Genomic DNA, 27,990 nt, shown 5'->3' with positions numbered 1-27,990 from the left:
GAGAGGCTCTCCTTAACTAGAGTGTGAAGAGACAGACCCACTTCATTAAACGGGCTGCCTCTGTAAACACCGACTGCCTCCAGGACTGGTTGGAGTGAGCGAGTTTGTGTTGCCATCTGCATGCAGTCAGAAAACACACTCTCTTTCTTTCTCGCAGTCTGTCTCTCCCTATGGTTCTTACTTTATGAGCCTTTGTAAGACATGGCAGGGAGAGGTGGGGGGGGGGGGTGGTTGTGTTGAAGTTTGACGCTATGAATAAAAATGCCATCACCTAAACATCACCGTCGGCACTAAGACTTTTTACAAGTGAGCAATTGAATCCATTCTCACGGGGCACGTAAAGCCTTCCGCAAACACATCGAGTATAAGATCGAGAGACAGACAGGAAAAATAAAACCAGAGAGAGAGAACAGATTTTGAATACCTCCGGCTCAAATACCTCGACTTAAACATGAAAACATTGTTTATGCCCTGAGCTCTCGGCACTGCTGATACATAATATGTGTAAACAGACTTTCCTGAGAATAACTGTATGTTTGACAGTGTGGCAAGTTAACAAATTTTTTTTTGCTAATTGGTAATGCAGTTTATTCATCTTTTTTTTTTTATTATTACGTATAATATGCATTTGAGTAAGTAAATAACTTGCAGGATGTTAGTTTACCTCAGGATTTTCAGACAGTCGGAGAATTGAGCTTGAAATGTTTCAGAAGATATTTTTAGGTTTGCGCTCTGCTGCTGCCGGTGAATTGAATTGTTATGGTTGTTTTGATTGTACTTTTCCATATAGACACATTTATTACCTGTAACTTCTTCTATATTTTGTCGTAGAGTCTGCTTTGATCGTGACTCTCAAAGGGAAACATCTTATTGCTTGTGCCTGGTGAAAGTGAATCACCTTTAAAAGGGCAACAGTTTGCCTATATAAAGCCTTAATCTTTTAAAGGGGACGTATCATGCTTTTTGTGACTTTTATACTGTTATGATGTCAGTTGTCTGTGTTAAACATGGTCAAGTTCCAAAACTTGAGGTGAACATATGTAATAAAATGCTGTCTTCAAGTCAAAAGTCAGGGCTTCAGCCTGCTGTGAACACCGTTTGTAATGTTACCTCTACTTCCCATCACACTGACATCAGACAGACAGTTGTTTGTTGGTAGCCTTTGTTGCTAACATTGTTCCACAGGTTGTTCGCTTGTTTGCATATTTCAGATCAGATTCAGGCTCGAACATGTACGGATGTATTTTAAACGTTTCCATTTTGAGTAAAGAACAAGAAAAAGAAGTGGAATCCTGCTGGCCAATCAGAAGAAAGTGGGCTCATCAGGTCTTAAAGAGACAGGAGCTAGAACGACCTGTTTCAGACAGAGGATGACCTGATGGGCTGCTTAAAGGGCCAGTATAGGATAAATAAGGAGTTTTATGAACTGTAAATAATGCAACAATGTTCCAGTACATCCCCAGAATATAAATGTAAACCTTGAAATGTGCATGATATGTCCCCTTTAAAGAATTTATGTAAGAATTATTTTAAGAATTTAAGATTTCTAAAGAGATTCAGACGGTCGTGACATCTGCTCCATCTGCTCGAGACCTTGGAAATTTTAAAGCCGCAATGTAGGTTTTAAAAAGTCATTACTTTGGCACCTCAGACCTTCATGGACTCAATCGAGGACACAGAACGAATGGGCTAAAAGCAACACATAGACAATATTCACCTTTCTTTTACCTTTTTTTCAACAAAACTTACTTGAAAGATTCTATAATCACATAAAAATCCTACACATAATAACTTAAAAGCTCGAGTTTAAGAAGCATGAAAATCTGCCAAATTAGATGTACAAAATACTATAATGACATACAGATACATTAAAGGAAAAACCGGTGCAGGCCTGAATGCTTGGCTCTGTTATGCTGTGGGAGGTATTTTTTGCTGGCATGGTTTAGGTCCACTTGTCCCCTTAGAGGGAAGGGTCACTGCAAATCAATACAGAGTTCTTCTGAGTCATCCCTTTTATCCTGTGATGATACATTTCTATCCTTATAGGAGCGGTCTCTTCCAGGATGACAATGCCCCAATCCATAGGGCACGAGGGGTCACTGACCAAAACCTTTAAATCAAGATGTCTGTAAGAGATTTAGTATAAACACATTTCCCATGTCAGACTCATGAAGAGACTTTTGTCTCTGAAAATCAGAAACCAACAAGCTTTTTGTCTGTCTGCTAACGTTGTTAGCCATGAGAAAAATCTGCAGTCAACAGTGTAATTCGATGAGACTGAGACAAGCCGACTCTCTGAGCTTCAGTCCAAACCTGCCGGAGAAGTTTTGCACCATTTAGAAACGCTTTAGCTGTTTGTAGATTTCAGCTTTTATGGTTCAGCTGTAGCAAATACATTAATATGCATTAGCACTGGTCACTAGCATTGGTCAGGGGTTGTTTTTGAATCTGTTTTTCTCTTGGGAAGGGTCTCATTAGACATGCATTCCTGTGACTCCACACATTCTTACCTGGGAGCTACTACTGCTCCGTATTTTGATACCCTACCCAGCTTCCTTAGGGAAACTCTCTGTTCTCTCTTGTCCGAGAGGTCAGAAGTCGGGTTCAGCTTCAACACTGAGACCACAAGGCTGGAATAGATTTTCTGTCTTGTTCAAGGACACCACAGTTGATATGGATACTCAGCTCGGTTTTTCAAATTTACTCTTTTCAGCTTTAGGTACTCACAAAGCAAAGCTGTTTCTACAGTTTGCTGCAAGAAGAAGAATCATGTTATATCATATATTAAGTTCCCTATAATATGCTATATGTGTAGTACTTATAAAATGGTTACAAAGTGCTTTCAGGTAGTATTACAATAACAAAAGACAGACAAATGTGAAAATCATGGTATATGAATGTCAGCAAAACACTTCAAACCAGCAATATAGAGAATATAAATATACCTAATAGAATTGATTTGCTGTAAATCTTGATTTTCCAACCCTACATATTTCAGAGGGATCCTACAGCTAGTTTGTTTCTCACCTGGAGAATGAAAATATGGAGGCTGGGTCCAGACTGATGGTCAGCACGGATTATCTGTTGGGAATCGTTACAGTCTGATCTTAAATGTCCTGATAATAGCAAACATGTCTGATGTGTACGACCTGGAATGCAAACTCCTGAACAAGTTATGTAATGTCGAGGGATGCAGACAACCAAAATTTATAAGGTTTACAGGGAAATGGGTCTGCTATTTTGATTGATTTTCCATTGTAGAGGTCCAGACAACAGAAGTCAGCCTGCTAATCGCAATAATCATCTCAGGCAGATAGATCGACTCAAAACACAGCATGTTGTCTAGCTGCATTCTGGTTTATTGATGCTACTGTCAGAAGAAAAATTAGGTCTTTATTTTTTGTCAATGGTGAATTTTTCATTGTACAATTTTACAACGAACGCCAACACAGATTGCAGCTGTGTCCAACTTTTATTGTATCTTAATCCTGGTTAAGGCTGCTAGAAATACTTGGACATGACATCTACAATACACTTTTGCCCTTCTAAATGTTTAAAAGACACAAGCAACTAATAAAATGCACCTAGAAATCTAAGATATCCAATCCTTAACAGTTTTAAAACACATTTTGTGCCTTTTTTAATTCTTTCCTCTTTGTTTAGTTTTCAGACTTTTCTCAAATTTTATCTTTTTTTTCCTGGTGAAATGCTGGAGAATTTAACATCTTCAGAACTTTAAAAACTATGAAAATGAAACTGTATGAGAGGGGAACATCCCTCTTTTGGTTGTACTACTCACAGTTCTCAGACATCAGGAACCTGGGTGGAGTCATGAGTAGGCGTTACTTGGCTGTAAAGGGTTACAAGTTAAAAAAGTTTGGGAGCCAGTGGACAAGTATAAAAATTCACAGTTGACACACAATCTGCTGAATGCAAAATGCAGATTTTTACTCGTCTGTTCACGAAGGCCCAGTCACCTTTGATATCTGCACTCTGAATCCTGCATCTCAGCGCTGCATAGAGAGAGAATGGCTGGTGTTTATCAAGACACTTACGGTACATACATATACATATAGACACAAATACCTTCTTTTGAGTTACTCATGCACTGAAAAACGCACTCAGACGTGTGTGAATTCTATATATATACATAGCACAAACACATCCTACAGAGAAACATTTGCTCATGCTGTGCGCGGTACACATTTTACAGCAGTCGTACATTAACAGCATGCACTTCCATGTACAAAACATACACCACACACTCACACACACACTTGAGATGTTGTGAAGCGGACAGTGGGTGGACAGAGGGGTGTCGGCTTGTAAAGGATGAGGTCCTGCAGCGGTGGTGGGAGGTCCACACGGACAACAGAGACTGATGAAGTCTCACAGTGCGCTCAGTGGGATCCACAGAGCTTCCTTTGCCTCATACCGTCATGTGTTCATATTTCTGTCATCACAGCCTCACTCTCTTCCTGCCTGTCCCTTTCTTATTCCTAGAAAGAGGTAGCCTCTGTCCAGTCTCACAGACTCTCTGACTCCCTTCACACCCCAGTTTTCTAAATCAGATTTTTTCCCCTCCACATGCTTGAGACTGAACTTTTCCTTATCAGCATGAACAGAAGCAGCAGAAGGTTATTCTGGGCAGAAGGTGATTTTTCACTTCAGATTTAGACCAGTGGATACGTAGAACAAAATATGTATTCACATGTCTGACTTGTACTTGTGGGAGAAAACGTGGTTTTCTCAGAATGTGCAGGCAGTCGGGATTCACAAGAAGTCAGCTCACATGTTCCCTGCACTATTTCTTTGGGATTGAAAGTACATTACATCATGGTATGTCACAAGCTATCTGTGATATGAATCTGCTCAGATAACTGACTATAAATATTCATCTTTTCACCATGCAAAGGAAAGGAGAATACACAAACAGATGTTGACGTTGAATAATTGACTATACAGTTGCCGTCTATCTTCACAGTGAGATTTGCTGCTGCAACGTGGAAATCTCCCGTCATTCACTTGAGACAGCTGTCATTATTTAGCAGCTTGGCTTAACCAGCATCAGCTATAAGGATGAGAAGACAAAACATTGCAAACAAAGCCAACCGGCTGGCCCGACTCACTTTGGGGTATTTGCGGAAATGCCTCAAATTCAGTCACAATAGGGAAAGCACTTAGTGTCAGCAAAACATGTTGTTTGAGAAAAACAGATATGACATCCTTTGTTGGGGTTTTCACAGTGTGGGTGTGTCTTCAAAGCTTCACTAGCAGTGAAATGTGCAAAAGCGTGTAGCAGGAAAAAGTTGAAAGTACATGACACGATGTCAGTGTGATTACAGTAAGACCTCACATGGAGCCGAGACAGTCTTTCGCCTTTGCACCAAGACTGTTACACCAATAACTCACCGAGTACTCCATTGGTTTAGTATTGTAGTGAGATTAACAACATAATGGTCAAAATCCAAGCAGCAGAGGCAGAGATATGCTGATTTTTAGTCCCTAGTATGGGTCCAAAAATGCCAAATCCTACCATATACAGAGATCAGACCATCACTGCCTGGTAAAAGTTCATGTTTTTTAAATTCTACCATCAGTTTGTAATACACGCTTTTTTGTTAAGAATTTGAAAACTCGAGCACAAACCGAGATTACTTTAGTGCTGCCACTTGAGTAATTTTCTTGACAAAGCTCCTCCAGAGCCACAGGCTGCGTAGTACTCCCTCTGACAAGTAAATTGACCCTCTTGAGTAAAATCAGCAGAATGGCCCTTAAATTTGCATTACCAGCAATCAGAGAATAACTAATCAACTTTTGATTGCCTTCAATAGCTTTTTGGAGGGATAAATTAGGATCAGGCACAACAATTACTCACACATATGCTCAGCAGCTGTGTGCATTCAAGCAAAAAGGCACAACATTTTTTCATTATTTTGCAACAACATGAAGCTAAACTGTATCTCCTCTGTCTTCACAGATACGACTATGTGGAGGTTTACAACGGCGGGGACGAGCTTTCGCCCATGGTGGGAAAGTTTTGCGGGAAGATCGCGCCGTCCCCGATCATCTCCAGCGGCACCCAGCTCCTCATCAAGTTCGTCTCCGACTACGAGACCCACGGGGCGGGATTCTCTGTTCGCTATGAGGTCTTCAAAACAGGTGTGTGGTTGTTCTTTAGATTTTACACCAGACACAGCGAGTTTCCGTCCTTCAGCTGGCTTTCTGAAATGTCCTCAAACGCTGAACTAACACACTATTCTTGTAGATGTTTGTTTCTGACAGCAGCATCCGCTAAACAAAAACAGAAGCGGAGCTGCAATTGCTCTGTTGTTTTCTATACACACCACTGAATGTGATGAATGACCTCATGGAAAACAGCCAATTTGAATTCAATTGTTGTAAAGCCAAGTTTCCACAGAACTCCGTCGTTTGTTTTGTCGCTTTTAGATCAATGTCATGCATCACCTTGCTACACCTGATGAAAAACAATCAATAAGTACTTCTTTGCCCTTTAAAATACTTCAGGCTGGCAGACTATTCAGGGGCAGCAAGTGATGATAATACATTCAATAGACTAAAGCTTTAATAGGAAAAAGGGGAAATAGGGAAATCTGGTGTCACACAAATTGGTTCTTGTTTGCAGAATTTTGGCAATGTACTCTCCGAGAAGAGGTCCAGGAACACAGAAACACTGCTAAAACAATCAGACAGGTTGTAAACAAACCTCCAGGTTACCCAAACTTATTTTGAAGAGAAAACAAAGGTAAACTATTTCCATAGCTGCAGGAAGATGTTTTTAGTAGGAGGAGAAAACAGACACATGACTAGATTGTTGTACAACGCAAATTATATCAGCATAATAGTACATCATGGGGTCCACACATTGTAAATCACATCTTAACAGTGCTGTGTGATGTTAAGTGGGTCTAACAGTAATTGTATGTTAAGACATTTAATAGTAATCACACAGAATGATATTATAGGACACTATACAACATGTTTTAGGAGCTGCTGCCCCCTCACTAAGATTATTCCCCGAGTTGTTGTAGACATCCATTAGAGTTTATAGATCAACTTTCTAGATAAAACGTAAACCTGCCATATCTGGCCGTAGCTGTGCAAGAAGGGATTTTGACATTACGGGTGCTCTCGCTTTCAGTTTTATCTCCAAATAAAGTGGTTTAGATAATCTGTCTGACCTGTTGGCTAAAACCTGTCTGACAGCTTGTTTCTTGGCCTGCTGGACTTTATTGCAGAGATGTTGTCATTGTTTCCAGATCTCAACAATCACTCTGTTGTTTACAGTGTTATCATAACCGATTGAAATGATAGCCTAAATAGGCCGAGTTAAAAATTAGAACGACCCTTTATACTACTCACATTTTGCACGCATTTTGCATCTGTTTTCCCAGATGTATGATGGACCCTAAGATAACCTTTTCAGAGAAAATAGTTAAAACTGTATCCCCAGTCACGTCCGAGGACCAAATGTTGTCCAAGGTTGTCCAAACAGCCTGAGCTGAACCTCTGGTACACTGACCTCTAAGCTGCAAGCCAAATAATCTCAAAGACCCAGAGTTCCATCAGAGGAACAGTGAGTCCTAGCTGGGGCAGGATGCTAGCAGGATAGACCTACATAAACACTGCCTGTCAAGGAAGGAACCTTGCTCCTGTGTCCTACATTTGTATGTGCTCTTCCCTCTTGGGTCCACTTGAGAAGCCGCCAAACAGGGAGTCTCCTGCGACCACTTCAGTATCCACCAGTGGGGACCAGAGATAAATCAGATAAAAAGGGAACATGCGTTTACCTAAGATTCCTCTTCTGTTTTTTTTTTTTTGTTGTTTGCACCCTTGAGACCAATAACCATTCACAGAATCACGGGATCCAGAAATAACAATCCCCAGGTGTGCTTATGTTAAAAAATACAATGAAAAATGGATAGGCAAGTGCTTTTTGTACTCAAACGAGGAGCATGGCAGTAATACGAGCAGGGTTAGGGGCCCCAATTCATACTGGAGCTCCTCCAGGCTCTGTACTCGCTTTACTGGGAGCCGTCTATTCTCTGAACTACAAAGTACGGCCCTAATTCTTCTGATCTCGAAACTTTCAAATCCGCTTGTATTGACTTTAATTTCAAGGTGCCAAAGTGAAGCTGTGAATGATGAATGACAGGAATATTATTGTCAGTGTGATAAATCTTTAGAAGTAGGTCAGCGACGTATCAGCTTAGAAGGAAGGTTCGTCCTGAACATTTTCCTGATGGGATTTTTTTGAAAAGATGTTGTGATGATTTATATTTGAGCTTTGATCTATAATATAATGATCCAATCGGGATTCATAGACTAGAATCAAGGTCACCTTGCCTTTTACTTTCAGAAAAGGTACAACTTTATTGATTTTTCTTTGATTAAACAGCAATAAACCATCCATTTAAATGCGTAAATGTAATATAATTTAAAGAGTATCTAATTCTAATAGTATCTAGCCACACAGATAGCAGATACCTAAAAAAACCCGGACAAATAAAACCAAAATTATCTGCAAAGCTGGAGGTAAGAAAGAAAAATATGTTATCTTTGTAATTTGAATGAAACAACCCTTTCAGCCACCAGCGCCTGATGATGTTCGAAGTTCTTTCGTGACTTTGAAAACAGCAATTAAGAAAACAATCTCACCACAAGATCAATCTGGTAATTGTCCTGGAGCTTTTGAATCTTATCGCATGATCTTTTTCTGAAGAAGGAGTTTGCCCTGTCGTCATGGAATGCCCTGTCGTGTTTCAGATTTCCTTTTTTTTAAGCACTTTAAGGACTTATTGTCTTTGTTTGCGTAATACGTGAAGAATAGCTCTTACTGGATAAACAGCTCCTGTTGATAAGGATCATGTGATATAATCAAAAATTCCAGATCAGCTGAAATAGACTGTGGACAATGGACATCATGATGAGATTGTTTGACGAGATATTTCATTTAAAAAATAATTCAAATCAGCTCTAAGTCGAACAGAACGTTGACTTTTCCTTTTTTTAAAGTAGTTTGTGAATTAATAAAGTTTGATTCTGCTCTGCTGATTGATTAAGATGTCAAGTTTGTGAGTGTCTGCATGCTGTACCTCCTTGTGTTTGTCAAAAAAAAAAACAGAGCAACTGTTTTCCTGTTGTTGTTGAGCACATCCGGGCTGCTGTCTCCTCTCTGCCGGCTACCGTTCAGCTGCACGGACGAGTCGGGAATTTTCCACTTGTGTGCTTGCGTGTGTGTGGAGGTCAATCGTTTTAGTATTTACACAGATTATCAGTCTCTCTGTGCACGTGTCTTTTCCATGTCTTCTGTTTGTCAATATGTGTCTATACTGTATATGTCCATAGTTGCAATTCAGTATATAAATATATATATATGTGTGTGTATGTATCTCAATTCCTTTGTGTGTGTGTGTGCATGCAGCAGACAGGTGCATGGGACCCCAGGCTCATTTAGCTAATGGGCTGTTTGTCCTTGAAGGCAACAGGGGTGACCTGCAGATGAGATGGATGCTCTGGCATAGAAGAGGGGCTCTGAAACTAGGACAGCATGTGCATTGGTGTGTATATATGCGTGTGTGGGTGTGGGTGTGTGTGTGTGTGTGGGTGGGAGGGTGGGTTGGGAGGAGGGGGGGATTGTAGTGGTATGTGTTGGCCTCAATATGGGTCCTCTACCCTCTAACAAGTTAAAAACAGCACTTGTACTCACTCAGGTAATCCCCCTGTCATGTTGCTGCCTTCCTTCTCGCCACATTTAAAATCCATTACAGTCAGAGCAGCATATTGAAACTCGCTGCTAAATGGAGCCGCTGCTCTGGTTACAAACAGGCTTCATATTCTATCGAGACCTCCCTCTTTGTCTCTGTGGATCTCTCTCTCTCTATATCTCTCTCTCTGTTTATATGCTTTGATCGCAGCAGATCAGTTTTTTTTGCATCTCATAATGTGTCAAATTGTAACGCTTGAAGTATCAGAGCAATACAAATTGATAACAATTACACATTTTTAGATGTCAGACTTGTAGCTTTTTAAAGTAAGTTTGCACTCATAACAAAACAATCAAACAGTTGGTAGTGAACAAGCACAAACATTTGCAAAGAGGCAGGAGCACTGACTTTATTCTTCTTCAGGGCTTAAAAGACAGAACTCAGTTTTTATGCTTGTTGTTGTTATGGTTGTTCTGTGGGTTGCGTATGTTGTCCACTCGCATATTTCGGATCTGATTCAGGCTCAGACATGTACGGATATATTTGATAAGTTTATATTTGGAGTAAAGAACAAGAGAAAACGAAGCAAAATCCTACTATTATTGTTTGTTTACGTAGCTGAGGGGCAACTTCTGGAAGCTGGCCAATCAGAACAGAGTGGGCTCATTGGGAGGCGGGTCTTAAAGAGACAAGCTAAAACGGCCTGTTTCAGACAGAGGCTGAACTGAGGCACTGCGTAAAGGGCCAGCAGAAGATAAATAAGGAGTTTTTTTTCAACTGTAAATCATGCAGAGATATTTCAGTAGAGTCCCAGAATATAAATATAGACCTGGAAATGTGCATGATACATCCATTTTAAGCTCTGAAGAAGTCACACTGTTGCCGAAACATCAGCTTAAGGAATGAAATCAACACCGCGTAACCGTTTAAGTCCTCCTGCCTCGTTCCAAGTCGTTATGCTTGTTTGCTGCCTACAGTTATCATGACATCTTGTGTGGTCGAACACACACCTCCCTGCAGGTTTGAGCGTGGAAACCACACAAAAAAAACCCACAAAACACTTGTAGCAGTGGAGGCTGCAGATCAGAACATGCTCATACTATTTCTCTATATGAGTCATATTGGAAGGTACTGACAAACGATCTGTTTTGCTATTTAGGAGACTTGTTTTTTGTTTTTTTTATTGCAACATTCCATAAGTCTGTGTAAAATCTGGTTGATGCCTGTCTTCTTCCTCCCATGTCCGTGCCTTTCTTCCATGTCTGTCATTACGATGAGAAAACCCCGAAACACCACCACAAAAATCAGTAGCCCTCATTCAGAGGACAAGCTCTGTTTAGCCTTAAAGATCTAAAGATAGCGTTTGGCAATAGTGGGGAGATCTCTTGACTAATGAGCGTCGGGTTGTTAAAGCTCAGGCTCGACCGCTTCTCATAACCATAACCATCACCATAACTCCACCCGAGCGAGCCCTCTTCAATGTCCCGGATCTATATTTGCTCCGACTCTCTCGTTTTATTGCAGGTTTCCAAACCAGAGACATATGTGTCTGTGGTTTAGTCAATGCGGGGTTTTTTTTGAGGCGACTTCAAGCCTCAATGCAGTTGATTGAAGGGTCGTTGATTAAAAAAAAAAAACGATGAATGAAAGAAAGATTGATGACACAAGATGAGCCGATGAGAGATGAGAGAAATGTTGTTTGATGAAAGTATATCCTCATGTTGGTGACATCACACAATAACAAGAGACAATATATGCAACCTTTTAGTCTCGTTTGATGTTCTTTGAGGCAATTTTGTCCTTTTTGAGACATTTAAACTGTGAAAACCTGGATTATATTAATATTGCTGATGCAGTATAAGTAATGCATCATCAATATTGGTCGAGCTGGAGCCAATTTTTACTTAACAGTATACTGTTGGTTAGTGTAATCAATGGAAGTGCATGATAAAGAATATAAGGATATTCTATATAATGTGAGAATATGTTAAGTATGATTGGTAACAGCTACAACTATAGCTGTCAAATAAATGTAGTGAGGTAAAGAATTACAATATTTCCCTCTGAGTTGTAATGGCGTTGACATGTAAAGTGGCATGAAATGGAAATACTTTAGTAAAGTACTAGTATGTAAAATAAAGAAGAGCACTTAATCAATTGTTACTTTCCACCACAGCTTGAATCACATTGAATCCAACAGACAATCAGTTTGAACCTCCAAGATTTGATTTGTCTTCTCCTCTTTTTTCTCTGCTGAGGAAGTGATGTTTTTGGCTTCAGCAACCTCTTTTTTTTATAGATTTAAATACAATTCAGTGGGGAGTTTGGCCATGGGAGAAGGGAAAAGTTTTGTATTTCTTTTTTGATATATATATTTTTTGTTCTTTCTCATGAAAGTACTGCACTAACTCGAATAAAACAAAGCTTTTTTTTTGGAGGTATATTGGCTCTGAATGCTTTCTAGCTTATGTCATTGTTTGTTTTATCCTTTGTTGATGTGGCGGTTTGTGTGTAGTCAGAATTGTATTCCACTTTGTAGATGTTTACTTGCTTGTCTTCTGATCAAAAACTGCTCCGTAGCTCTCATCCGCAGCGCTCTGCAATGAATCATCAAGTTAGAAGCTAAAGTAGCTCATGAGGCTCAGCACATCAATGCATGACAACAAAAAATGTGTTCAATGTGTGTGTCATTTATTTGTATTTACCAGACATTATACTGTATGAACATTTAAGGATATTTTTGCCCCAAGCTCACATTAATATCTTACCTTCATAGATGGCATAGATATCTCATGAAACACAACCCATCTGCACATTTGACACACATACACACACACACACACACACACACACACACACACACACATATACATATACTCGAAAGTGTGCCAGCTGAGCAGGATTGAAGCCTGCCTCATCCCTCGCTGCTCATCCTTCCACATCGTTCATCATGTTGCCCTTTTAATGACACCACCTGTGTCAACAGCAAGGGGTCCACTGGAGTGTGTGTCTCTCTTTGTGCTTCAGCGTGTGTGTGTGTGTGTGTCGGGGGTGGGGTTGAGGGTTGGGGGGGGGAAATTCATGTTTACAGGCATGCTCAAATAACATGCAGGTCACATCTGGCCTGGCAATATGAGAACCCCCCCGTTCTACACACACACATAAACACAGACACACACACACACACATCATCATGCCTCCGAGGGATGCTTGACCCTCGTCCGCGCCTCGTGTCGTCTTCCACCCACAGAGATCAGTCACCGTCTTGTAACCTCGTGTCCTCATGTCACTGTACAACAAGCGAGGTGTGAACTGCCAGCGGGGGCTGACGGATGCGAGACGACGCACAGATTTTTTTCACGAGCGGTATCGACAGCGTCAATGTGACCGTAGACAAAACAGCTTGTGTACAAAGACGACAATGACATAACATCTGCTGTGTTAGCCAGCCGCTCCGTCTGCACTTTTATCAGGAGACATCTGTGTCACATGTTGTTTTGACTGAGTGAAATTGTAATTATTTTCAACTTTTTTGTGCGTTGAAAACACTAAACCCAACCCTTTCATTATCCTATGATTTAGAGGAGCGTGTGGTGTTTAAAAAGAGGATTTATTGTGAATGTTGTGGGTGCAATTGGGTTTTGTGTTATGTAGAAGAAAAGAATCGAGTGCAGTTGTAGAGAAACAAAGCATTTACTGCGTCTCTTTTGCGAAATCTCTATCTTTGTAACATCATGAGAAAAGTCAATAAATACCCCACAACATCGTCTCCACATGGGAACACTGTCACATACATTCTTGAACAAAATCCTCTCATATATAATGAATTTATGCACGAAAACAAACAAATATAGCTCCAAAATATAAAATGTCAATATCATCACTTAACATATGTAGCATTTAGCAAAGAAAATGTAAACCTTCCTTGTAATCCAACAGAACATTACTTTAATGGAAAGGTCTTATTTAAATAAGCAAGCTTAAACCTGTAACTTTCATAATAAAAGTCCTTTTCATAACCAGCACAACAAGATCACACTACTACCCAACAATGGTGAGAATAATATGGTCTCCACACTGTCACATACATTCTTAAACAAAATCCTCCCATATATAATGAATTTATGCAGCTCCAAAATATAAAATGTCAATACCATCACTTAACATATGTAGCATTGAGCAAAGAAAATGTATACCTTCCTTGTAATCCAGAAACAAAAGATGAAGTAAAGCTAGCAGAGACTTTACTAAAAACACAAGACATGACCTTAATGGAAAGGTCTCTGAATATATGTACCAATGAAAATAATAACATATCTTATTTAAATAAGCAAGCTTAAACCTGTAACTTTCATAATAAAAGTCCTTTTCATAACCAGCACAACAAGATCACACTACTACCCAACAATGGTGAGAATAATATAAAAAAAAAAAAGGGGGAGTCATGTAAACACAACACAGCTGACGATTTCAACACTAGAAGGTGTTACAAGCATGAATGAAAATGTGAAAATATGAACATCATTGTCAAAAAGGTGCAAAATAACAGCAGACAAATACGCCGCGCCGTTTGCTCGAACACGTCAATCAAAGAACAGCAGGAGCATAAATGAAAACCACATCAATAAAACACCTCAGAGAAAACACAGATCTTCAGATGAGATCGAAAGAGATGAACAAAGTAATAAAGTGGATCCACGAAGTACAAAATAAAATGGATATTTGACTGCACACTGCGTACAAAGTATGAGATTGTGGTTGACTGATTATGTAGGTTAGTGTGTGTGTGCGTGTGTGTGCTGTTTGTTAAGCTTGATCAGTCTCTGTAAACAGCCTCGGAGTGTCCGGGACAGTCAATAAATACCACTCGAACACCTCAGTCACAACACAGACACAGACGGCTCCGACAGGGGAGGGGGACCAATCACGGCAGAGTTTGTCTTGATTGGATGGAGATGACATGTTGTGGTTGTGTGCAGCGTCTTAACGAGCCTCACAAATTGCCCTGGGATTATTTTACTTGCTGTTTAATACAGTTTTGTTAATGTATTATATGTTATTATCTGGATTCAGTGACGTAATTTTTCTTATTCGGGATAAAGTCCTGTTTCTTCTTAAAACCAGTTCAGAAACATTAAAAAAAAAAAAAGGAAAGTTTCCTGTCTGATTGAGCTGTTTTTCTCTGAATTTCATCATTGTTTCAAAGAATATCTGGGTCTTTACAGCTGGGTCACAGCTGTAAAAGTGTTTGAGGCTGCCAGTGTTTGAGACACACACAAAAGCCAAAAACTAAGGGCATTTCAGTTTATTCTCTAAAAAGCCTTTATCCTTTTTTGCAGCAGCAGGAAAGACAAAAAAGGTCAAAATTTTTTAAAAGACAGAGGACACAGTTTAAACTAACAACCTAAACAGACATATTCTGGCACGGACGGTGATTCCTATTTTAAAACAGATTATGAAACTGTTTTGAAGTGCTGCATGAAAGAGGTGTAGATAAAGACGTGTAGCTAAAGACATTTTCTCAGCTTTTATGCAACCTTGAATTTCTGGCAGGGAAGACACACACACTATTTTTTTCTGTTTCATAGTTCCACAGATGGCTCATTTTGCAATAAGAAAAACAAATGCAAAAATGATTGGAAGTCATAATCAAAGTGACAGTTATATGAGATCATGTTATGACCCCCTCTCTGCCCTCTGACCTCGGAGAGTTAACACTTCTGTCCAAGCGAGTATTAATTACACTGTCCAAACATGCTTTGACACTTTAAAAACTCATTTGTATCTTCTCCTCACAGGTCCAGAATGTTCCAGGAACTTCACGGCTCCCAGTGGCACCATCAAGACGCCGGGCTTCCCCGAGAAGTATCCCAACAACCTGGACTGCACCTTCATGATCTTTGCCCCCAAGATGTCGGAGATCGTGGTGGAGTTTGACAGCTTCGACATGGAGCCCGACACCACGCCGCCGCCGGGCGCCCTCTGCCGATACGACTGGCTGGAGATCTGGGATGGCTTCCCTGCAGGTGAGGAGGAGAGAGATTAGATTAGAACTTGTGGGAGAGAAACCAGTGAAGGGTGGGAAGGTAAAACAAAAGAAATATTTCTATTCAAAGCACCGGATATGCAAAAATACGATCTTACAACTTGAAATTCTTCATGTTTTTTTCACTTGTTTAGACTTACACATTAAATATGGTGATCATAAAAACACATTTTCCTAACTAGCTAGCATTAAAAAGACAACATGAGCTAAATTTTTTCCTGCTAAATTACAATTTCTGAAGCATTTTGTGAACTTTTCAAGGCTTTTTTTTCAGCTTTTGCTTTTATGTCCAAAGTAAAAAATACAAAACCAAGGAAAGTACACAATGCAAATAGTGGAGAAAAAAGAAAATGTCCAAAAGATAAAGGTTCAAAGAATTGAAGAAGAAACAATATTACAGTCTACAGCCATGCTAGCAGCTCAATGAGGCTGTATTTAGGGAGTTTTGAGCTAAATGCTAACCTTAGAATGCTAGCTTGCTCACTATGGCAACGCTGACACACTGATGCTAACCAGATGTTTACCATGATCACCCTCTGTGTGTTAGCATGCTAACTTATGCTAATTAGCACTAAACTCAACAGCTGAGACTGATGGGAATGTTATTATTAGTTTTGCAGATATTTGGCCAAAGTCCAAATACAATTCATCCTGAGGGCGACATGAATATCTGAAGATAGATAGAAGATGTGAGCAGAAAAAATGGGATGCAGAGGTGGATGTAGGAGAGGATGAGGAGGAAGGTGGTGGAGGTGAAGGGGGGAGGGGATAAATATGCGAAGCTGTGCGGCAGCGGAGAGGAGAGAAGGATGAGAAGAGCTCGGGACGGCTTCCCCCTGCAGATGTTGACAGAAAACAGACAGAGATACAGACAGGGACATGTGGAGGTGAAAGAGAGGAGGAGGCAGGACAAGAGAGGATGGATGGCCTCCCTGCAGGTGTGACGAGCTCGGATTGAGCGATGGAGGCGAAGGAGAAAGCAGAGGAGAAAAATAAGTTGATAGATGAGAGGAAAACAGGACGGAGTAGGGGAGTAGGGAAAGCAAGACGGGATAGATATGTAATTTCACTTTAAAATTCTTGCGTTTATGTCTGCAATAACAAGATAAATCTTTAAACAGGATGCATGTATCACTTTCAAAATAACTTTATCCAGCTTGATCTCTTTAGTACCTGGAATCTTGTATTTAACATTTGTGAACAATCGTCAAAAGGATTTACAGGCTGTTTCAGGAATTTGGCACATGAGGATAATACGGTGATTAATACAGTAATTCTCTGTCCTGATTGGCTGGATGAATAAAGCGTCCTTGCTGTCCACCTTAGCCGTGATTGATTCTTAACACCAGAGCCAAATCTAAATGATAAAAAGGGATTATTTTTACTTCTTTACATCTCAAGAGTATGAAAAAAAGGATTGCTCTGCACCTTTAAGACCTTAAAAAAATGATGATATAGAAAGTGTTTTAAAGGTTTATGAAAATGCAAGAAGAGAGATTTTAGATAAACCAAAACTCTAAAGGTGATAAGCGGGTCAGCTCTCTGCGGAAACGTCTGTGGTTTCCGTTGATATGTCAGAACTTCCTAAATGATTTCACCAGAACGTCTTGATCTGTAAGATCAAATGCAAAAAAAAAAAAAAAGAAAAAGAAAAGAGGAAGCCTCATTCTGACAAGAGTCAACAAAACACAGAACATGCTTATGTTCTCTAATTCTAACCAACTAAATCTTCAAAAGACACTGAAAAATGGTTGAATTCGAAGCCCAAATTGAGACACGCCAAATGAAAGATCACTTGCTTCTCATCAGCCGCCTGTGGCAGAAGATCTGTGCTCCGTCTCCTCAGAAGATGAACTCATTTTCACCTTATGCTTCACAGGGAAAACATTTAACTACGTTGGAGTGTTATAAATCACATTCTTCCACCGCAACAACCAGCCAAGCCAAATAAAGGCACTGAAACATTACTAGCATAGAGAGGTTTAAAGTAAATAATAATCGTTAGATCTGATTATTTCAGTCTTGAAACACTTCCTCCTGTGCACACATGGAGGCTAAGTGTGTAAAAGAGAGACCCCTTCAAGCAAACATTTGGTTCACAGCTCATTGTTCCTTCACCAGCCACATTTGGAAAATTGTCTCTCTGAACACATGAATGACAGAGACGCAACCTGCTCTACCCCCTGTTCACACCCCTCCCCTCGTTTGGAACGCCGTTTCTCAGCCTCCATTGTTGTCTAATTAGCCGTACAGCGTGCAGATAATGGCGGGAGCTACATACCTTAGACAGGCCTACGGAGGCTGCCAGGATGCCCACAATACTCGCCGCTGTGCCCAAAGCTTTGCCTGATATTGCCAGGGAGGAGACTGGCATGGGAATATGAGGGACACAAAGACTGGCACAGGTATACAGACAGTGACATACACTTTAAAGCTGTGCCAGTATACATAACATGCCAGGGCTCCTCCTGTCAAATGATCTGTGTGTGTGTTTGTGTGTGTGTGTGTGTGTGTGTGTGAATTCAGGTGTGTGTTTTTGCATGAACGCCTGTGTGTGTGTGTGTGTGTGTGTGTTGGTGTACTATGTTGGTGTGTGATGCTAAAGCCCCCCGTACTCCTGTGTTTGCTAAGTGAACATGTGTGTCAGCGCAGATAACAAAGCATCCCCGTAGCAGGGTGAAGACCAGGATGTAATTTTTCATCTCATCAAACGCATCCGCAGCGGTAACACAAACACAAAAACCTTCCCATCATGCACTGCTGTTTTCTTTTGAGAGCAGCAAATCTGTTCTTCAAAAGGAGAATAGAGTTTCTTCTCTGGGTGATACTTGTGCTGAGATTGAATCAGACAAATAAATATCGAGGGCTACTTTTTTATTCTTTATTTTTTTAGTAATAATATTTTTTTTGGTTTTAAGTTTGTTTAGAAAAACAATTCACCAAAAATTATTAATATAAATCTTCTAGACATCTTTTATCTTCTTATCATAAGGTCCACGTATTCATTTTTTCTGCAGCTTTCACCCACATCTCATGGCCTTCATTAGCGGATGAACTTTGCTTAGTTGTCATATACATGATGAAGGCTACAGATCTGAAAAAGTAGGCTGAAAAACAGGAAAGTAGAGCTTGTGATAAGATGTTTTTGTCAAACTGCTATTTTCAAGGTCAATAACGAAGCTTCAGGCTATTTGTGTGGCTTTGATACTCTTAACATGCTGATTGTTTATGATGTTGAGAATGCTGGAATCGAATCTTCTTCCGTGTTTTCCCTCGTTGTTTACTTCAGATTTGATCGTTTCCTAAATAAATGTAAATGTAGCAATATTGCCTTGTAGGATTTCTCCATTTCAGAGCCGATTGCATCAACAACAACACAGTTTTACAGCGTAAACCATTCCACACTAGCTCAGATAAAGCTGAAACGACTCCAAATATAATCCGTCACAGATTGTCGACTACCTGCTTCAAACTGAAACTGATAAACATAATCCACCTGATAACCGAAACTCGGCGCTGCAGCGCGGTCGCCTACTTTAGTGATTTTGTTTGTGCAAGATGAAGGAAATTTAACTAGAAAAGTATAATTTTTGTAGCATGTATGATTTCATTTCTGGACTCAACGTTCGCTCATTGAGTCCTTGAGAGGCTGCAGATACAGTATCTCCACCAAACAGGAGGCACCACAAGTCTGGCATTGTTTCTCACAGATGAGAACAGGATGAAATAGCCAGCAAACTGTGAGGGACATCAGCACCCGCAGCGTTTAGACACGAGAGAGTCTGTCGCTGTGTGCTGCACGTATATATATATATCAAAATCATGTTGTTACAGTAGATCGTTAGCCTCAGTTTGTGCATCATTGTATTCAAGTCACAGAGCGATGAACATCTGTTTTTATGAAATACGTAACTACTTTAACAGTTAATGATTGTTTTTAAATATTTTCCAGAATCTTGTAACAATCTGGACCAAAAATAATCCCTCAGCTGCACAATAAAAAAGGTTTTTAACAAGACAGATGTAGCCTGAAGTAACATTCTGTATCATGTCTATTAGATTTGTGCAAGTTTTACTAAGAGGTGTACTGTAGATATTTATTTTAGTCATTTAATTTATGCCTTTTTTAAAGTAGATTGATGACAGTGAGTAAGTGGAGAGAGAGAGAGAGAGAACCACACACAAGTTGTTTATGCATATTAATATTGTTTTGCATAATAATACATTTTCATACATAATAACAAGTTTCTATTTGTCTTGTCATACAAAACGAGCAGGGAGACGTGTCACTTACTGCTGCGTTTTATGCCAAGAGAAGCGAGAGATGGGGAGTGACATGCAGCGAAGCCAGAATCGAACCACAAATGTTGTGGTTACATGGCACGCGTCCTAACATATGAGCTACCGACGTGTGCTGCATTTCTCCTTTTTTTTTGGATTAGGAAATAGAGTTGCAGTTTGGGAAAATGGTTAAAAATCATTTTTATTGTGCGACAGATGGATTTTTTTTTTTTAAATCCAGGTGGGCAGAGGAGTCTTGGTGGATTCTGGACGTACCTTCAGATCTGTGCTAACTGTTGGATTACTTTCTGGGTTTTTGAAAGATCTTCAGGGATTTATCTTTCAGAAAAACTGATGCTCAGCTCCGTGACTTGAACGTATTAATACTTGAGGCATGAAAATATGTTTTTTTGGCTGGACTGCAACAGCGGGACCAGCCATATAGACCAAATCACAGTGACGTAGCGCTAACAACAATAGTCACCTCCTCCGTAGACAAGTAGCAGTAAAATCTGCAAACTTGTTTATTTCTGTTGTCATTTTCAGCCGTAACTGTAATGTTTAAAGATATGTAGTTTCGACCTATCTGACGTTTCCACTGTGATAAACCAAATCTACCCAACAGTGACACCTCACCGCCAGTCAGACTAACTGGTGGCTGCCTTTGTTATAATGGGAAGCTGCCTTACCACTACTTTACACATTTATACTTACTTACTCATACACATACTTACCTTTACTTACTTTTACTACTTACTGCTTATACTTACTTATACTTATTTGTATACACTTGTTTGTTTTCTTCTTTACTTGCTTAAACTGACATTTATTTTTGCTCTTTTTACTCTTGTTTCAATTTAAAAGCCTTCATAAACAGTCCAGTCATATACGAGGTTTTGACCTAGTCTTGTTTAATCCATCTGCAGCATTTTACTCATCCTACAACACTGCGTCTGATAATCTGAGGACTAATCCTTTCATTTTCAAAAAGTAATATTATACCATTGTTGTAATTGGATCACAGTCATTCTGCTACATGTAGTCTCGAGTCGTGAATATGAGAGATAACAGGATGACAAAACATGCAGATTTAACACATTTAACATCCTACAAGTGATAGTGTGTCTTAAAATAGAAGGGTTGCTCTTCTTCTCTACCTGATGTGATCTTATATATACAGTTTATATATAGCGTTTGGATAATAAGTGCCGATGTGGAGACGAGTGTTCCTGCTACCTGCCGCCTCAACCTTTATTCTTGATTATTCTTTATCATTGAAACGTGTCACGTCACTCATGAGAGGTGAGAGATTGGAGCTGACAGGAGATCAAGCTGCTCGCTGTGTTTGTCTGAAGGCTTTGAACAGAGCAGATTAAACAAACTGAAGGTTGTTTTGTTTTTTTAAAATCTAAATTGGACATTTATAGACTTCTGAGAAGATATAACAGATTTAAAAAGCAAGTCTCAAGCGTGCGTGTTTCGCTTGAAGTCACGAAACATTTCCCAGAATAGTGAGGGCAGGAAAGGACTAAGTGAATAGTAAAAGCTCTCAAGCAGTTGATGAGTGATGAAGCTGATGCTCTTCTTTTTTTTTCACCTCCTCTGCTCGTCTCTCCTATCACAACTTTTATTTTTCTCTTCTCTCTCCCCCACCTCACCTCCCTCTGGCTTCATCTCTCCTTCTCACCTTTCCCTCGCCTCCTTCCTTGTTTCCTACCTCGAATCGCCTTCCTTCCTCTCACCTTTTTCTCCCTCTCTCTCTCTTTTTCAGTGGGTCCCCACATTGGCCGCTACTGTGGCCAGTCCTCCCCGGGCCGTGTGATCTCCTACACGGGCATCTTGTCCATGACCATCACCACTGACAACGCCATCGCCAGAGAGGGATTCTCCGCCAACTACACCATCCGCGAGAGGAGCCTCCCTCCGGGACACACAGATGAAGGTGAGCAGCTAAAATGAATAAAAAAAATGAAGGGGTGATGGGTGTGATGTGGTGGCTAGAGATGTCATTTGGCATTAGAAAGGACCGGGGTGCATTTCCTGGCTATTTATTTGTCTCACTCGCCTCGTTTAAAGTGAAAAAATGCTTCAAAATTCCCACACTGACTGTTGATACTGCTCACAGTAAACGAGAACTGAAAACGAGTAAATAAGCAGTTTGTCCATCAACTCCACTTCCACCAAAAGTGTCCTTAAGCAAGAATCTGTTCCAGCTCTACAGGAGCTCATCTCTATCTGACCTTTGACCCTGTGAGTTGGAACGAAGGAGAACCGAAAGAGAATTTCTCCTGAAGGGTTTAATAGCATGCAGCAAAGGAAAAAAAAAAACTGACTATTTCTGGATTTAGAGAACATTTTACTTCATTGTGACACCATGTGATTGCTTCATGTAAGTACTGACTTTTTGATTTAAGAGGAAGAGAAAGACATGATACCTAACCATCAGTTAAGGAGTGCTACTAGGATTGCGGTTATTGATTGTTGATTCATCTTTGAAGTTGTAAAAGGACAGTAAATCAAGGTAAAAACCCGAGGTGATGTCTCAACATTGCACGTTTTGTCTGCTCCATAAACCAAAGATATTACACCTAAAATCACGTAAAGCAGAGAAAACAAGTGATTCCTCACATCTGAGAGGCTGAAACCAGAGAATGTTTTGTATATTTGCTCAATTAAGTGACTGGAAACAAATAGATTCTTAAAATTGTTTTGCATGAATTTTCTCGTGACCAACTAATACAATAATCCACTTATGGTTTCTACTTGCTACAACGTCTAGAGTCTATTTGTTTTGTTTCCTAACCGTTTTGGTCTTGTAACCCTTTAGAGCTCTTTAGAGTCACAGTTTAATCAAAGACTGATGTTCCCTTTAACATAGTTTCAAGAGTCCCCAAGAGATAAAACTCCCCAGGTTTTGGGAAAAATTAGAAAAGATTATATTATATAGCAGTAATTCTGTCCTTACTTGTTAATCAACCATCATTACGACTGTTCTGATTTATCTGGTGACCCCCTTTGGATGGTTGAGGTTAGTTATTTGCTGAGTGACAGGAAGTGTAGCTACATGGGCCTTTCCAATCTTGCATACTTTTTCTATAATTAGTACCTTTACTGACACTGTCTGACATGATCCTGAGATGCGTTACCCCGACATCCAGAGAATTTCACTAAAGCAAAGTGAAGATTTAATCTCATCTCATCGATTTAACTTTGGATTTGAATTATGATTTAGTTCTGATAAAGACTGCTTACATTTTTGTCCTACTTTTAACTCTCATCTTGCCTTGTTGAACAATGCATCAGACTATCAATGTTATGACAAGTCAAAGAGTTTCTCAAGCTCGGTTATAGCTCCTGTTCTTGTTCATTGTTTTGTGTGTCTCTGTGTCCACATGTTCTTTAAAACAAGCCATTCGTCTGCGTCAGTTGACTGTATGACCTTGTTGGAATGTCTGTAGAGATTTCAGTCGTGTCGGCTCGTATGGTTTCTTGCACTCCGGTAACCTCGACCTCAGTCAGCCGTTTAGGAATGTGCGTGTGTACAGAGGTGAGTTTATACAAGGTCCCGCCGTGGTTTACATGGGCACTTTGGGAGAAATTAAGTTAATATTCTATGTGTTGGTCTTCTAAATTAAATCAGCTGACTGTGAATGTATTTGTTGTTTTGGAAAGGAGGATCTTTTTCACATGTTGCAGCTGCACAAAGCGGTCAGTCAAGCTGTTTGAATTGTTGTCGTTTCCTCATTTAAAATGGTAAAAATCAAAAAAGGTAGGTTTGAGAACTTAATCATGTTTTTTGGGGTCTGCTGTGCTATTTGTAGAGATTGATACCTTGTGCTTTTATTGTGTTTTTTAAGTTCAGGATCTTTTTTAACTTGTTGTGTAAAGCTTCTTTGAGTATCTTGAAAAGTGCTTGATAAATAAATTAACAGATAACTTAGACAGGCTTTAAAACTGTGACACACTCTGTAAAATATCACAAACAATATCCAGTTACTGACAAACCAATCTCACCTCACAGGCCGTGATATTTCTTTCCTCTTGTCTTTATTTGCATATTTGGTATCAAGGTAATCCAAAAGTAACGGAAAGTAATGAAGTTACGTTACTTTAATATTGTGAAACTTGGATTAGGTTACTGACTACATTTTTTAACAGGTAATTAGTAATTGTATCTGTATATATTTTTAAAGTAACCCTCCCAACATCCCTCCTACACCATCCCAGCTCTCCTCCTTCTATATTATCAATTAAATCATTTCAAATCCACAATTTTGTTGGTGTGGTCTTTGTTAGAGACCTTTCTATTGATCATCTAATCAATTAATTGCTGCAGTTCTTGATCCTAATAAGCAAAAATTGAATATCTAGTTAAGATGCACATATTTGGATTTGGTTTCAGGTGGAAGGAGCAGTGTATTTAAAAGCTTTGTCTCCTTAAGTTCCAAAAGTTAAAGGAAATGTGTACGTGATATTCACACACCATTCAATCAGAGTGCAGTAGCGTTGTGTTAGGGAAGTGTTTCTGAATCACGTGTGTATGCAGACTTTTCTCCAAAGGGGTCACAGCAATTACAGTATCTTCACTTTCAGTTTGTTTTTGCCGTGGGCAGAAGATGTGGGTGCTGCTGTGTGGTATTCTGTGTGTGTATGTGTGTGTGTGTGTTTGCTATCTGATGTTGATGGTGAATATTTGTGACAATGTGATAATATGTGGACGTAATCTACATGTATCAAACATGTTCGTACTGTATGTGTGTGTGTGTGTTAGAGATAAATCTGTCCCTCTAGTCTTAACTGGGATGGCTGATAGCAGAACTGGTGTTAAACAAAGCTCTAATTAGTTGAGCTTAAAGGACCAGTGTGTAAGATTTAGTGGCATCTAGCTGAATCCCCCTCCCCTTCCAAGCATGTAGGAGAACCTACGGTGGCCACAAAAAACTTGCAAAAAAGGCACAAGGTCTTCTCTAGAGCCAGTATTTGATTTGTCTGTTCTGGGCTACTGTAGAAACATGGCGGTGCAACATGGCGGGCTCCATGGAAGAGGACCAGCTCCCTATGTAGATATAAAGGGCTCATTCTAAGGTCACAAAAAGACAACAACTCATATTTTATTGGGATTATACACTAATTAAAACACACTTGTGAATATTATATTCCATTTCTGACAAGTCTGTTCTGCTAGATGCCACTAAATTCTACACACTGCACCTTTAAATAACACATCTTGCTCAGTAGATTGAATCAAAGACTCTTAACAAACCAAATTACATTGTCTTTTCTCTAAATGTTACAGCCAGTCTGATGTTATGAACGTGTTCTGTTTAAACAGATTTTTTACACCAATATTCTTTAGCCTCTAAAATCCTGCTTGTGTCCATTCAGTCTTTGCTATCAGCCACACAGGAATCAAATTCTGACATGAAAACCCTCCTGTGGTGAATTTACGCTTTTTCTCTCCCTCCGTCGACTCAAGAAACGGCCTCCAGCTGGGCCTTTGATCAGCCGAACCCGTCGGTGGGGCGTCGGTTTACGTCCCGTCTTTCATTTTTTTTGGATGGAGAGGTGGAGAGGGACGGGGTTGAAGTTTGTCCCTCACGCCTGCTGTGAGGGAGACGAGGGAGGTCATCTCATGAATAAAAATGAGAAAAGAGCAAAAAGACAGGTTTTTGGACACGGGAGCAGAGGAAAAACAGAGAAAGAGAGAGAATTCGAGGCAGATGTTCACTGTCTAACTGTAGTTTCAGAACATTTTCAAGAATACTCTCTGGGAAACGTCTGGATCGGAAGATTCAGGCCTGAAAATTGTCAAGTTAACAAATACTGATGATGAGCACAGCTTTCCGCAGGCTTTTGGTGATGTCGCAAGCAAACTTTCACCCTTATTTATTTATGGAACTTGGAATGATGTAGTGTGTTTGTGTCACTCTGGCAGACCCTGTGTCTCCAGACAGCTCTCCCACATACAAAGACACAACACACACACACACACACACACACACACACACACACGCACACACACATTTCCTCTCTGTCCTCCCTCCCTCTTCCTTCCCCAGGCTCCCCTGCTGTTACAGCAGAGTGGACACTGCTGCATCAGAGACTCAGGCTTGTAGTTTGAGTTTGTCCAGATGCCGTTTTGAAATGGTTTCGTGTGTCCAAAGTATTATAAAATTATCCAAGGAGGAGTGTATCCCATTTACTTAATACGAAAAGAAAGATGGAGTCTTCGAGAGCAACAAGTGTCGTCGTGGATTCAATGTATTCGTATACATACAGAATTAATAAACTGAAGCTAATTGACACATAATCAACAGTTCATCGTTTAAAGAATGTCTGGCTCCAGCTTCTGAAATGTAAATATTTGCTGGATTTCTCAGTTTTATGTCGATGCAACTTGATTATTGTCATCGGTCAGACAAAAGGAGCAGTTTAGGTTTGTGAGTGTATGATTTCTGATGAATTCCTGTGGTTTTGTGTTTGTGTTTGGTGGGTGGCGACCCAGCTCCGACCCTTAATGTAAAGGGAAGGTTGCCAAACAGTCTCTAACAGTGTTTTTAAATGACCCCTTTACTGCTGCGGCTGACTGCCCAGCAGGGAGCAGGGACAGACGGTTTACAACGTCTGGGCGACACTCCAATGTCACTGCTTGCTGTATGTGCAGGGGGGGCTATAGAGCAGAACATTTGCTGAAATTTTGGACTTTAAAACTTAATTTCCAACATGAGACATATGAAACATTTCCTGATTGACGATTCAAGACACATCCGCTGTCCTTTCAGTATTTAGTTTGATTATATCTTGATTTTTTGATCTAGATTTTTTCTGTTGGATACTTTTTTCTAACTGTGTCCTAAAAGTTTTGCCCTTGAAGACCAGTATGTTGTGCTTCACAGCAGCTGAAAGAGAGTGACTTGTCACATGATTGACATCTATGAAGCTAGTCAGCGTTAGGAATTTGCTCCTGCTGGGTTTATTGTGTTGCAGCATCTAAATAGTTTTGAGTCACGTCGTTAGCTATGACAAAGACTGGATGTTGTCATTTTAATGGTTTTCAGTAAAAAATGTAAATAATCTTGGCAATGTTTTTGACTCATCTTTCTCTAACCAAAACATCACTGGCTGTTTGTGTGCAAAAACATATTTTGAGATAATTTTGTGGTTTTAAATAAAATTTCTACCTTTTAATATTTGTTAATAATGTTTCCTTTCTGCGTCTGACAGATTTCGCTTGTATGGAGCCACTGGGCATGCAGTCCGGTGAAATTTCCTCAGACCACATCACCGCCTCCTCCCAGTACAACTCCAACTGGTCCCCAGAACGCTCCCGCCTCAACTACCACGAGAACGGCTGGACGCCTTCAGACGACACCGTCAGGGAGTGGATACAGGTCAGAAAATGTTTGGTTATGTTAAGAGATGACTTCCTGTGGAGAGTTCTTCAAGTCCTGAAGGATTAGAAAAGCTGAAATTATGTCACATCGGTCTAATTTTCAAGTCTGATCTCAAAATGAACATATGCTCATTCGCTCGTTGGAGAAACGTAGTGTTCCTCAGTTTGAACTCGACTGCACCGTTGAGATCTTGCTCACATCTGGTCAGAATATTGTTCACTCATTTGTACCACTTCTCTGCACGTTATGGGGACACAGGATGAAAAAAAAAAAAAGTCAACATGCATTTTTTATTAAACCTGCCTCTTCAGCACAGTTGAGATTTCTCATCTTCCTTGTTAAACCTTTACAAAACAGTGTTTAATCTCAAAATGCGGAGCTGGAGCAGGTTTTCGACAGGTTACATGAGAGGCCTGCACACTTGAGAGCGGCGAGGTTGCAGGTATTGAAGTAATTATACAATCTGACTGTTTCAGATTTATCCCTGCTGTGTTTCCTCTTGTTCATATTGAATATTGTATTTATTTTCTCTGGTTCTGGG

At 40.0% G+C, this 27,990-nt stretch overlaps 1 protein-coding gene across 2 annotated transcripts in view; it reads left to right on the top strand.

The window, feature by feature from the left end:
- LOC137194597 (neuropilin-1a-like) overlaps nt 1-27,990 on the top strand; it is an 86,922-nt gene that overhangs the window by 19,692 nt on the left and 39,240 nt on the right. For both annotated transcript variants that reach the window (XM_067606651.1, XM_067606650.1), the window contains exons 3-6: nt 5,981-6,162; nt 15,527-15,754; nt 21,827-21,997; nt 27,280-27,446. In XM_067606651.1, coding sequence (XP_067462752.1) covers nt 5,981-6,162; nt 15,527-15,754; nt 21,827-21,997; nt 27,280-27,446 — 748 coding nt within the window. The remainder of the gene's footprint in view (nt 1-5,980; nt 6,163-15,526; nt 15,755-21,826; nt 21,998-27,279; nt 27,447-27,990) is intronic.

Source organism: Thunnus thynnus, chromosome 12, assembly GCF_963924715.1.
Source record: "Thunnus thynnus chromosome 12, fThuThy2.1, whole genome shotgun sequence".
In the NCBI taxonomy this organism is placed as follows: Eukaryota; Metazoa; Chordata; class Actinopteri; order Scombriformes; family Scombridae; genus Thunnus; species Thunnus thynnus.
The sequence above is the reverse complement of the archived record's forward strand: the minus strand, read 5'-3'. Positions and strand labels throughout refer to the sequence as shown.